Here is an 11,343-nt window from a genome sequence, read left to right on the forward strand (position 1 = left end):
TGTCACTGTCCCAGCTCAGTGCCCGCTGCGCGGTGCCGGGGCCGTTCCCCACCGCAGCCGGGCCCAGCTCCGCCGCAGCAGCTTCCCGCGGAAACGCCTCAGTGCCTCCCTTCCATCTCCGGGCTGGCAGCAGATTAAAAATTCATCGCTTCAGAGGCAGAGAAGGTGCAAGGGAGGAGAAGGAGCGCGGGGCTGGCGGGACTGAGCTCGGCGCCCATTCCAAGCCCAGCCGCACGTGGCCGGGCGGTGTGAGCTCGGCTGATGGAGCCGGTGCTGGGCTCCAGCCTCCCCTGGGCCTCCCCTCATTGGGGCGTGAGGTTACGTGGGCCGGGCAGGAGCAGGACCACAAGTGCTCAGCTCCAGGGCAGCCGCAGCCGAGCCGGCTTCAGCTGCCTGCTGCGATGTGAAGCCGGCACCGAGGCCGCAGCGTGACGCACCGCCACGCTCCGGCATTTCCCTGCCTCCGCACAGGGAGTCCCAAATCCCCCAGCAGCTGCGCCATGGAGGGCTTGTAGCACAAAACCTCCCGGTGGGGGCTGAGGCAGCCGGGGCCACGTTTGGAGGTGAAGCAGCGTGACACAGCCCGGGGAGGCAGGCGAAGCCTGGGCCTCGTGGCCTCCCCGGGTTATTTCACTCCCTGGGCATGGCAGTGCCATGGGGACTGGACTCTCCCTGAGCTCAGCCCAACCCCATTTCATCCCCAAGCTCTGAACTCAAATTTGCTGCCTGGAAACACCGCCAGTGCCTCCCAGTCCGTCCCAGAGGAAGGGCCACTGGGGCTGGGCCCCATCTGGAGCCCCCGGCCGGTGGCAGAGCCGAGGTTGTGCCCTGGTTGTGCCCCAGTTGTGCCCCGGTTGTGCCCCGGTTGTGCCCCGGTTGTGCCAAGCATGTGCAGGAGGGCTCTTCCCCGTCAGGCCGGTACCAGCCAGGCTCCCTCAAGAGCTCTGGGGTGTGCTCTGGTGTTTTCCAGAGGCTGAGACAGTTAAAACCGTAATTCCCTGTTTTCTTACCCTTCTCCCCTGTGCCCACACAGGGGGAACGTTTCCTCTTTCCAGCCCTCCAACCTCTGCCGTCCCGGGGGGGGCTCCCTGGGACGTGGCCCCTGCACAGCCCGCGCTGCTCCATCCCGTCCCTGCCCCTCTCCTCTCCCACGCCGGGGGGGCTTTGGGGTGCCCCGGCCCCGCCGCCCCCCGGCTGCTGTTGCCCCCCTGGCCCCGGCACATCGGTGTTCAGGTCACGTCGGGGGGAGATGCACATCGGGGGTGTGTGGGGGGGCTGCTCATAGGGGGCAGGAGGGGGCTGCACACCGGGGGGGGCAGCAGGGGCTGTGCCGGGCGCTGCCGCGGGCCGCTGCTGCCACCTGCCGGCACCGGGCACGGCCGCACACGGGGGGGGGGAACCGCAGCCGGGCCCCCCCCCCCCCGACCCTCCGGACCCCCTCAGGGAGGGGAGCGCCCCCCCCCGGCCCCCCCGCCCAGACGCAGCCCCCGGGGTCCTGCCCAGGGCTCGGAGCTCCCGCGGGGGCGGCGGCGGGTGGGGGGCAGCGGGGCCCCTCCGGTCCGAGCCCCCGGGCACGGCGCCCCCCCCTCGAAGCACCCCCCCGGGAGCTGCCCCGCGGTACTGCTGCGGGACCGGGGCTCCCCGGACACCCCCCGGCACCGGGCGAGGCGCCGCCAGAGGGAGCCCGAGGCACGCGTGGCGGCGGCACTGGCGGCACTGGCGGCACTGGTGGCACGGGTGGCACTGGTGGCACTGGCGGCACTGGTGGCACGGGTGGCACTGGTGGCATGGGTGGCACGGGTGGCACTGGCGGCACTGGCGGCAATGGTGGCATGGGTGGCACTGGTGGCACGGGTGGCACGGGTGGCACGGGTGGCACTGGCGGCACTGGTGGCACGGGTGGCACGGGTGGCACGGGTGGCACTGGTGGCATGAGTGGCACTGGTGGCACGGGTGGCACTGGCGGCACTGGCGGCATGGGTGGCACTGGTGGCACGGGTGGCATGAGTGGCACTGGTGGCACGGGTGGCACTGGCGGCATGGATGGCACGGGTGGCACTGCTGGCACAGGTAGCACGGGTGGCACTGGTGGCACTGGTGGCAGTGGCGGTGGTGTTTAACCCCTCCAGCCCCTGGAGAGCGGGGGGGAATGGGGTGAATCCAGGTCCGGATGCCTCTTGGCGCGCTCCCTTTGCCCCACAAACCCCGTCCCCGCCTTTGTCCCCTGCCCAGGACAGCGGTGTCACCTCTGCAGCCCTCCAGTCCTGCCGTGGGACACAGTGGGGACAAGCTGCAGCCCCAAACCTGGCTCTGGGTGCATCCCAGTCACCTGCAGCGCTGAGCCCCACGTCCCAGCAAGGAGGAACCAGGGCAGAACCAGGCCAGGGTCCCCTGGGGCACGGGGACAAGCTGCTGGGAAAGCCTTGGGGCTGCACTCCTGCAGGCCCTGCCGGGACAGATGGTGTGGAAAACCAGGCACCGAGCACCTGCAGCTCGCGCGTCCTTCCCCTGCACTTGCTGCAGCCAAATCCCAGGGCCACTGCTACAGCCGGGGGCCTGCGTGTGCCCAGCCAGCCCCTAAACACGTCCCAGCCCCGTGTCCCTGCGCACCTGAACACGTGTCCCGGTGCCAACACGCGTGTGCCCCATGGGGACTGGCTCAGCCCCGACCTCGGCTGCCCAGGCAAGGTGAGCTGTGTGTGCTTCAGGGCTGCAGCGTGCGGCACCAGGACATGGGGACATGGGGGATGTGGGGACATGGGGACGTGGGATGGAGCCGTTCCGTTATGAAATGTTCCCGCATCCCCACAGCACTGTCAAGGTTTAGCAAGCGAGCGGCTCCTGATCCAGATGAGATTGGGCATCACAAAGGGCTTTGTATTCCAGGAAGCCTATTAGAGATTTAAATTATACAAATGGGCTTTTTATCAAAGATCCTCATTATCTGGGCATTTTCATTTAATCCTCGGCTATTCCTGCAGCCCCTGCCCCACGCCCCCGCCACGCTCTGCTTACCTTCACCGCGTCCTCCACAGGCTGTGCAGGGCCCAGGGACAAGGACAAGGACAAGCTCCGGGGGCAGCGTGGGCCCATGGGAAGGGGTCTGCGGGGCTTTGGGGAGCCCCTGGTGGGGTTTGCTGATGCAGCCCGGGGGCTGAGCCCCTCTCGCTTTTCCCTCTCCCCTCCCGGCTCGTCCCAGCAAGGCTGAGCACCCCGGCAGGCTGAGGGGTGCCGGTGGGGACAGCGCCTGTTTGTGCAGCACTCCTAGGGCACGGTCCCACGTCACCCACGGCCACTCTGGGGTCTCCTCCTGCACTGCCCCAGCTCCATGGCCAGAAGTGAGGGGATCCCACAGGCACAGGGGGGCCAGGGCAGCTGATGCCAGAGCCCAACTCACCGAAGCCCCCCAGCATCCTGCCGTGGCAGCGGGGCCATCCCAAAGGCAGCACACCCTGCGTGCACACACGTGTGTGGAGCTGTGCACCCCCAGGGACACAACTGCCCTGTGTCTGTGGGGACATGGGGATGCGTTTGGTGCCCCCAGAGCAGGGCATGCGGCTCCTGCCCACAGCCCCCTCCCTTCCTGCCCTGCTTCAGCCTCAGGGGCTCCACGGCTGCTGAGGAGGAGGAGGAGGAAGGGGGCATCCCCTCAGCAGCACCCCACGTCTCTCCCCACTAAGTGAGCATGGAAGTGGGGAATGGGGCTGTGCACCAAGCAAGTGGGAGTCTGGGGAAGGAGGCATGGGGGTGGAGGGGAGGGGATGGGGGTTGTTTGCCCCCCAGCCTGGGGACCCTATAAATAACTGGGGGGTTGGTGGCACAGCAAGGTCCTGCCCGCACCCCGCATTATCCTCTCCCTCCTGCAATCCATTCCAGCGCGGGGGATTAGGTGGTTTTAGGGCCGGGTTTGAGTCAGAAATGGGATGCTTTCAAATCATCCTGCGTCAGTTGTGCCCTCTGTCACTCATGCAGAGGGGGATTAAAATAGATATGAAGATTATCGAGGGGAAGAGGCACCCCCACCTGTGGGGAGCTCAGCTCCCCCCACCTCACCACCAGCACTCTGCTCCTGGGGGGGCTCCAGCCCACAGGGCGCCTTCAGCCCCCGTGACACCAGTCTTCCTACTTCCTCGCCTTTCTGCTCACACCACAGCCCCATTTCCAGTCCCCTTCCCTTAGCCCTTTTCAATCTCCTTTCCTACAGCACATGGGAGAGGCGCAGCCACTGTCCCGCTGCTCTCATCGCCATTTCCCTCAGTTTCCAGCCCAGACCCATCCCAAAGCACCCTTGGGCTCGATGCCGGTCCTGTGCCAGACCTGTGCCCAGACTGTGGTTTGGGCAAGTGCTGCTGATGGGCTTTGAAATGCACCCACAGATTTCAGCTGCTCTATCAGCCGGGTCACCCCGAAGCAGTCCCTGTGCCCTGTCCTGTGTCGGGTTGGCATTTATGCCTGGTGAGGCCAGATCTCCCTTGGTGGAGCCTGCATCCCCTCGGCCTCACTGAGCTCAGTACCCAGGAGGTTTTGGTGTGAATTTGCCCCATCCTGGGTCTCTCCAGAAGTCCTCCCCCCCCCAGCTCCCTGCTCTGCAGCGACCACCTGCCCCTTCCCCATTCCCCGCAGAATGAGCCGGGGCCGTGGGTTTAATCACTTTATGCATGTTTATTTGTATAATTCAGAGGAGAGTGCCTCTTCCTCCCATCTGCCCCTGCCATCTGCTCCCCATGATATTTCCGAACAATCCCAGGCTTTGCAAATCGATCGAGTGGTGCAGGAACGCAGGGAAACCTGCTGGGGATGTCACCTCCGTATGGGCAGCATCTGGCACCACGGGAGCCTTTTCCCAGTGCAGGGGGCGGCTGCCGGAGGCCGTTTTGCTCCAGCCCCTGTGAACAGGGAGCATTGAGCTCTGTACGCCTCTGGGGGCTCGTTGGGGACCCCACCCAAAACATCCCCTTCTCACCCCAAAGCACCTGCCCTGGCACCCCTTGGGCCAGCAGGAAGATGAGGGATGAGCCCGTGCCTGGGAGCTGGGGATGCCCAGCACGGGCTTCCCGTAGCCCCCAGTTCTTCCACCCTGGGGGGCCTTGGGGCAGCGGCTTCCTTCCGAGGGGACGGGATGGGGACAGGCAGACGTGCTGGCAGGGTGGCACCGGTGGCAAGGAGAGAGGTACCCCAGGAGTGGGCCCTAAAGGGCAGAGTGGGTGTGCATATACGTGTGTGCACGTGCATGAGTCTGCGTGTGCATGCATGTTTGTGTGCACTTTCGCAGCCCCATCCTGGGCCAGGAACACACCCCACACAAGTGATTTTTGTAACAGTGCCCTTGGGACCCTCCCCAGGGCCACTTCGGAGCCCAGAGCATCCTCCTGGGTCTGCAGGCACCTGAGCTGCCGGCCCCGTGTGCCTGGTGTGGAGATCTCCCAGTACTCCCAGTGCCCCCAGTACGCTGTCAGCTCCCAGCTCCAGCCCAGCTCTTGCAGGTGCACCGAGCCTTTCCTGCCCTCACCCGGGGGGGCGAGCAGGGGCTGCACCCCACTGCCTCGTGGGGCCCCCCCGGGGCGGGCGGGGGCTGCTGCCGGTGCCCCCCCGCCGCCCGGCGCTGCGGCGGGCGCTACCGGCAGGCGCTCCCGGGCTGCGCTGGCGCGCGGCGGCGGCGGCGGTGGCAGCTCATCCCCGGGCAGGTAGGAGGCGGCGGGACACGGGGGGACCGGGGAAAACCAGGGGGGAAAACCGGGGGCGAGCGGGGGGGGGGGGGCCGGGAGAGCGGCACGGCCCCAGCCCCGCGGTGCGTGCCCCCCCGCGCCCGCCGGCGGCTGCAGAGCCCCCCCCGGCCCGGGGCAGCCCCTCCGGGGGTCCCGGCACCCCCCCCGCCACGCTGCACTGTCCCGGGGGTGCCCGCTAAATGTGCCCCCTCACCCCCCCCCGGGGGCATCTTCCCTTGGGGGGTCCCTGCAGCCCCCTCGTGCGGTGCCCAGTTTTGGGAGGACTCCCCTGTAGTTCCCCCTGCCCCGGGGGCATCTTCCCTGGGGGTGCCCCCCCTCGGGACCCCCCCCGGCTGCTGCGCCCTGATGCGGGGAGGGGGCTCTGGCTACAGGTGGAGACCCGCGGCCCCCGCCCTCCCCGGGGCTCCGGAGCCAGGAGGAGGCATCAAATATTAACGGGGGAGGCGGAGGTGCCAAAAATAACCCCCCCGCCAGGGGAGCTGGCCCAGATCTGGACCCAGAGCCCCAGCCAGGGCTGAGTCCGGCCCCCTCCCCTCCTCCAGCCCGCTGCGCCCCCCCCCCCCCTCCCCGGTGCCGCCAACATCGCCCAATCTATTATGCAAATGACCCCTGAGGGTTTATTACGCAAATGCCAGGGGGCTGGCTCCCCGGCACTGGCCCCGGCGGCTCAGAGGGGACGGCGGCGATGGAGGGGGCCGCATCGGCCACCGCCTCCGCCCGGGTGCCCGGGGGCTGCCAGGGAGCTCTGCCCCGTCCCTCTCCCCTCCTGTAGGGCGCAGGGAGCGGAGCCGGGCCGGGAGCCCCCCACACCGCAGCGCTCGTCCCCAGCGGCATGGGGAAGCAGAACAGCAAGCTGCGCCCGGAGATGCTCCAGGACCTGCGGGAAAACACCGAGTTCTCCGACCTGGAGCTGCAGGGCTGGTACAAGGGCTTCCTGAAGGACTGTCCCTCGGGCATCCTCAACGTGGAGGAGTTCAAGAAGATCTACGCCAACTTCTTCCCCTACGGCGACGCCTCCAAGTTCGCCGAGCACGTCTTCCGCACCTTCGACACCAACGGCGACGGCACCATCGACTTCCGAGAGTTCATCATCGCCCTGAGCGTCACCTCCCGCGGCAAGCTGGAGCAGAAGCTCATGTGGGCCTTCAGCATGTACGACCTGGACGGCAACGGCTACATCAGCCGGGAGGAGATGCTGGAGATCGTGCAGGTACGCACAGCCCTGCTGCGCCCCGGCATGCGGGCAGGTCTGGGGCAGGCACCTCGTGCTGCTCCCTGCGCAGGGCTGGATGTCTGCAGGGAGCCGCTGGCTGAGCCCTGTGGCTGTAGGAAGGAGCAGCCCCCCGGGGCAGACCCTGCTTCTTCATGTCCCGGGGCCAGGGCTTCCCCTCAGCACCCTATCCTGGGGCTCTTCCCGCTGCCCATGCGCGTGGCAGCCACCCCGAGGACCTGGTGCAGGCACCCAGGAGCTGCTCCCCTTGCCCAGACCCTGGCCCAGCAGCAGCAGCATCAGGGGGGGTGACTTGTGAGGCTGTTTCATCAACATCTTGGTGGGCATCTCCCTGCAAGAGCAGCTCCCATCTGCCTCCTGCAATCCAGCTTGCTTCCTTGGGGCAGGCACAAGCTGTGCTGGGAGCAAAATCCACCCCTCCCAGCCTGGGTACACGGGCAGGGGCTGGTCGCAGCGCAGCGAACCCCAAGCCCTCTGTCCCCCGCCTCGGGTTGGTGGCAGGCGTTCACCCTCCTCCCTGTCTCCCTCTCCCAGGCCATCTACAAAATGGTCTCCTCCGTGATGAATATGCCCGAAGATGAATCGACTCCGGAGAAAAGAACGGAAAAAATCTTCCGACAGATGGATACTAATAACGATGGTAAATGAGAGGAGATGGAGGGGATTAAGGGAAAGGTCTCATGGCTAAATCCGGGGGTCTTAGAGGGAGCCGCACGCACGCTGATTAAATGCCTCGCATCCGCTGGGGTGGCCGGGGGGAGCCCCAGCAGCCGAAGGGCTCAGCTGGCTGCAGACCTGGGGGGCTCGCCCCGTGAAAGGGGGTGGACGGGGGTGGGTCCCTGGTGCGTGTTGGTCCTGTGTGCCCCTGTTTGTCTGGCATGAGGTGGTGGCCCCCCAGGCTGAGCCATGTCCCCCCTGCAGGCAAGCTGTCACTGGAGGAGTTCATCAAAGGTGCCAAGAGCGACCCGTCCATCGTGCGCCTGCTGCAGTGCGACCCCAGCGGCACCGGGCAGCTCTGAGCCCCCCACAGCCCCCGCAGCCCCCTGCCACCCCTGTCCTGCAGCCGGACACCACCTCCCACCCCTGCCCGTCCCTGCTGTCCCCATCTCCATGCCCTCATGGCAGCAGGAGCCCGGCCGAGGCTGGGGAAGGGAGATCCAGGGGGGACATCCCCACCACTGCAGCAGCTCCTGCACCCACCTGGGAGACAGAAGGGACCCCCCCGAATGGGGACGGTCCCCCTGCACCGGAGGCGTGGAGCAGGGGACAACCCAGCATGGTGGAGCCACCGCTGCTTCTCCAACAGGCACCGGGACCCGGCCTAGGGGACAAAGCCCTGGTTGCTCACAGCCCCCCCAGCACCCCCAGCATGCACACACTGCACGCCTCGGGGCCGGGCCAGCCCCTTCCCCACGGCTGGAGCACAGGTGGGGGCCATGGGGGGGGGTGGGGGGGTGTTTCTGGTCTTTTAATACCTGCAAAATAAAGTTTGTGTCAGTGCAGTCAGCAGTGGGGTGGGGGTCATCAATGCTGAGGGGAAAGGTCCTCCCCGCAGGGCTTGGATCCAGCACAGAAGCCTCCCTCGCTGCAGCCCCAGGCAGCCCAACACCGCGGGGATGGACTCGTGTCCCAGCCAGCAATGAGCAGCATCCAAGGTCCTGTGTCTGCCCCAGAGCTGGACTCTGCTGTGGGGTGGGTGCTGGGACAGGGCTGGTTCCCATACCCTGCTCACAGCTGGGCAGTTTCCACACTGTCCAGGCTCAGCAAGCCCAGGCACAGCCCAGGGTCGGGGCTGTCCACAGGGGCAGTCTGCAAGGAGACCTGCAAGCCAGACGGGCTGCTCAGGGCAGGACCAGGGGCCGAGAGCTTCAGGTGGGCAAATCCTGCCCGCCCTGGGGCCCTGAGCCCAGCTGGCTCCATCCCAGCCCCGCACGGGGGCTTAGAGAGGATTCACCTTCTGCCGGCGCACCCTGTGGCAGCAGCAGTTGAGGCGGAGGAGCTCGATGGTGAGCAGAAGGCAGCGGATGCTGAAGACGATCTCCAGTGAGCCCAGCATGAGGGAGATGAACCAGAGGGACAGTGTGGAGCTCTGTGGGGATGAGGGCCATCAGGTCCCTGTGTGTGGCCCCCATCTGCAGGGCAGGCACGGTGCGGGGTGGCCACGGGACCGGCAGGACTCACGTAGACGCGGGTGGGATCGAAGGGGCACTGCCGGGCGAGCGGGGCGAGGGCAGCATCGGCGAGGGCGCAGGGCGCCAGCAGCACCCGGCCCCGGCTGCCCAGCGTGAGCCCGATGGCGACGGCCAGCCCTGGCAGGCAGGACAGCGAGCCCAGGCTGCTGCTGGCGCTCAGGGCCAAAACTGCCCATTTCTGTGGGAGGGGAGAGATGAGGCAGCGCGGTGAGACGGAGCCACATGCAGCCACCCAGCTGGGGTGGTCCCCAAGCGAGGGGCTGTGGGATGGAGCCTTGGGGGGCTGCAGGGCTGGGGCTGCTTACGAGGGCTGCAGGGGCAAAGTAGCGGGACAGCATGAGGGCAGCTAAGCCACAGGAGATCGTCTGCAAGGAAGCATGGGGAGGTCATCGACACCAGGGACATTGACATTGTCCCTGAAAGCTCAGCCCCCTCCACCCAGTGACGAGTCCCTGTGCATCTAACCCCCCCAGTTCTATGTGAGGAAGGCCTCCTTAGAGCCAGGAAGGGGGGGACGGAGCAGTGTCCACCCTGCATCCCACCCTGCATCTATGCTGCATCCATCCTGCAGCCACCCCCTGCCCCCCGTGGTACCAGCAGAGCACAGATGGCCGAGGCGGTGTTGGAGATGGCGTACTGCAGGGAGATGGCGTCCCGCAGGCTGACCACGAAGCGGAGCACGATGCCGTGGACGAGGGCTCCGGTGATGAAGTTGAGGTGCCCAACGATGAGGAGGATGAGGCCCGTTTTCATGAGGACCCTCTGGTGGCTGCTGGGATCGTGGTGGCCTGGGGAGGAGGAGAGTGGAGGCTGAGCACTGAGACTGCACAGCGCAGGGTGGCCGGCACAGGGCATCTGGGGACAGCCCCAGAGGAGGTGACGCGGCAGTGGGGACAAGGTGGTGGCAGGGTGGCAGCCGCTGGCAGCCCAGATATGCAAACCACTGCCCCAGCCGGCTCCCCTGGGGTCAGAGCCATGGTGCAGGGACAGCAGCCGTGGGAATGGGCGCCCCTGATGGGGGCCGGCCGCTTGCCCCAGCACGTCCCAGGAAGGAGCGGGGCTCCCCGGGGCAATAAGGGAGCAGCCCCCCATGGACGGCTACCCCAGCGCTGGGCTTGGGCTCCGAGCGCTCTAATGAGTAGAGGCAGCAGCACAGGGCTTTTCCCCCATCGGGACTGGGGCTCACCCCAGCTCATGTCGGAGCAGTGCAGGGCTGCCCTCCCTCCGTGCCTCAGTTTCCCCTGCAGGAGGCATAGCTGGAGCCACAAGCAGGGCTCAGACACCTCCCATCGCGATTACCACACCAGACCCAGACTCACCCACTTGACACATCTTCAGCCGGCCGGGATCAGGCCATCAGAGCCCCTCGGCACCCCCAGGACCTGCCCTGCGCTCAGCCCCTGCACTGGTGGCCAGAGCCACCGGGGTCCCCACGCGACCGGGCAGGCCCAGAGCTGGGACGAGGCCACGGAGCCGCTCGCCTGCTGCACCCAGCTGCGGCTCCGCTTCCCGTCAGACCAGCTCCTGGATGAGCAAAGCAATAACTCCACCTTCGCCTGCCTCCGCAGAGGGGAGGCACGGCCCCATCCCCACCCCTGCGCTCCCCTTGCTGCCTCGCACCGCGCTGTGCTGCGCCCTGCAGGCCTCCACCCCGTGCCTGGAAGCCTGGTGCCCCATGGGGAGACCCCTCTGGCCACATCCTGCCCAGCAAAGCACCATGTCTGCCTCAAGTTGCCATAAGGAAATGTCCAGGGACCTGCACAGCCCCACGAGGCCCTTCCTGGGTCTCAGTAGGTGCTTGCTGAGCCACGCTCGCTGCATAGCTCATGGCAGACAGGAGGCACCAGCGCTTTAATTACAGGGACAGCAGCACAGCCCAGGCCCCGGGAGCTGCTCTGGGGACAGGCAGGGCCTAGGGCAGCCTCCTGGCCTCTCCCTGATGTCCTGACAGAGCCACCAGGCCGGCCCTCGGCCTCCTCAAGCAGCCCTGGGAATTCGGCTCAGCGCATGGTTAGTCCCTGTCCTTCCCCTGTGTACACAGCCCCAGCACACGGCCGTCTGTCCGGCCTAGCAGCCGTGCCCCCAGCGCTGCAGGCAGAACAAGGCTGGCACCCCTGCTTTCTGGAGGCAGAAGAGGAGATGCACCCCTTTTCCCCAGGCCTGGGACTAGGGCGGCATTCACAGACAGTCCAAA

General features: G+C 67.0%; 2 protein-coding genes across 5 annotated transcripts; one reads left to right on the forward strand and one right to left on the reverse strand.

Annotated features, from left to right (window-relative positions):
* Positions 1-6,366: 6,366 nt before the first annotated feature.
* On the forward strand, positions 6,367-8,384 carry HPCA (hippocalcin). Its single transcript, XM_048049615.2, has 3 exons — positions 6,367-6,936; positions 7,492-7,597; positions 7,879-8,384. The coding sequence occupies exons 1-3, from the start codon at positions 6,559-6,561 to the stop codon at positions 7,974-7,976; spliced, it is 582 nt and encodes a 193-aa protein (XP_047905572.1). The 5' UTR covers positions 6,367-6,558; the 3' UTR covers positions 7,977-8,384.
* Positions 8,385-8,425: 41 nt separating this feature from the next.
* TMEM54 (transmembrane protein 54) lies at positions 8,426-11,272 on the reverse strand. 4 transcript variants are annotated; one of them, XM_048049609.2, is made up of 6 exons: positions 10,469-11,272; positions 9,744-9,937; positions 9,455-9,514; positions 9,139-9,327; positions 8,912-9,046; positions 8,640-8,778 (listed from the first exon to the last, which is right to left on the reverse strand). In XM_048049609.2, exons 1-6 carry the CDS (start codon positions 10,479-10,481, stop codon positions 8,686-8,688), a joined length of 684 nt encoding a protein of 227 aa, XP_047905566.2. In that variant the 5' UTR covers positions 10,482-11,272; the 3' UTR covers positions 8,640-8,685. The 4 variants fall into 4 exon arrangements, with proteins under 4 accessions (XP_066838535.1, XP_047905566.2, XP_066838536.1 ...); XM_066982434.1 differs by having other exon boundaries at positions 8,426-8,778; positions 9,139-9,514; XM_066982435.1 differs by lacking the exon at positions 9,455-9,514.
* Between the last annotated feature and the right edge of the window lie 71 nt (positions 11,273-11,343).

The sequence above is a fragment of the Anser cygnoides genome, chromosome 24 (assembly GCF_040182565.1).
Source record: "Anser cygnoides isolate HZ-2024a breed goose chromosome 24, Taihu_goose_T2T_genome, whole genome shotgun sequence".
Lineage (NCBI taxonomy): Eukaryota > Metazoa > Chordata > Aves > Anseriformes > Anatidae > Anser > Anser cygnoides.

Excerpts from the sequence above, each read along its gene's own strand:
- HPCA (XM_048049615.2), top strand. The coding sequence starts at position 6,559 with ATGGGGAAGCAGAACAGCAAGCTGCGCCCGGAGATGCTCCAGGACCTG. Across the intron at positions 6,937-7,491 it reads AGATGCTGGAGATCGTGCAG|GCCATCTACAAAATGGTCTC; the intron begins GTACGCACAGCC and ends TCCCTCTCCCAG. Across the intron at positions 7,598-7,878 it reads GATGGATACTAATAACGATG|GCAAGCTGTCACTGGAGGAG; the intron begins GTAAATGAGAGG and ends TCCCCCCTGCAG.
- TMEM54 (XM_066982434.1), bottom strand. Across the intron at positions 9,515-9,743 it reads CGGCCATCTGTGCTCTGCTG|ACGATCTCCTGTGGCTTAGC; the intron begins GTACCACGGGGG and ends GCTTCCTTGCAG. Across the intron at positions 8,779-8,911 it reads ACAGGGTGCGCCGGCAGAAG|GTCTCCTTGCAGACTGCCCC; the intron begins GTGAATCCTCTC and ends TCTGGCTTGCAG.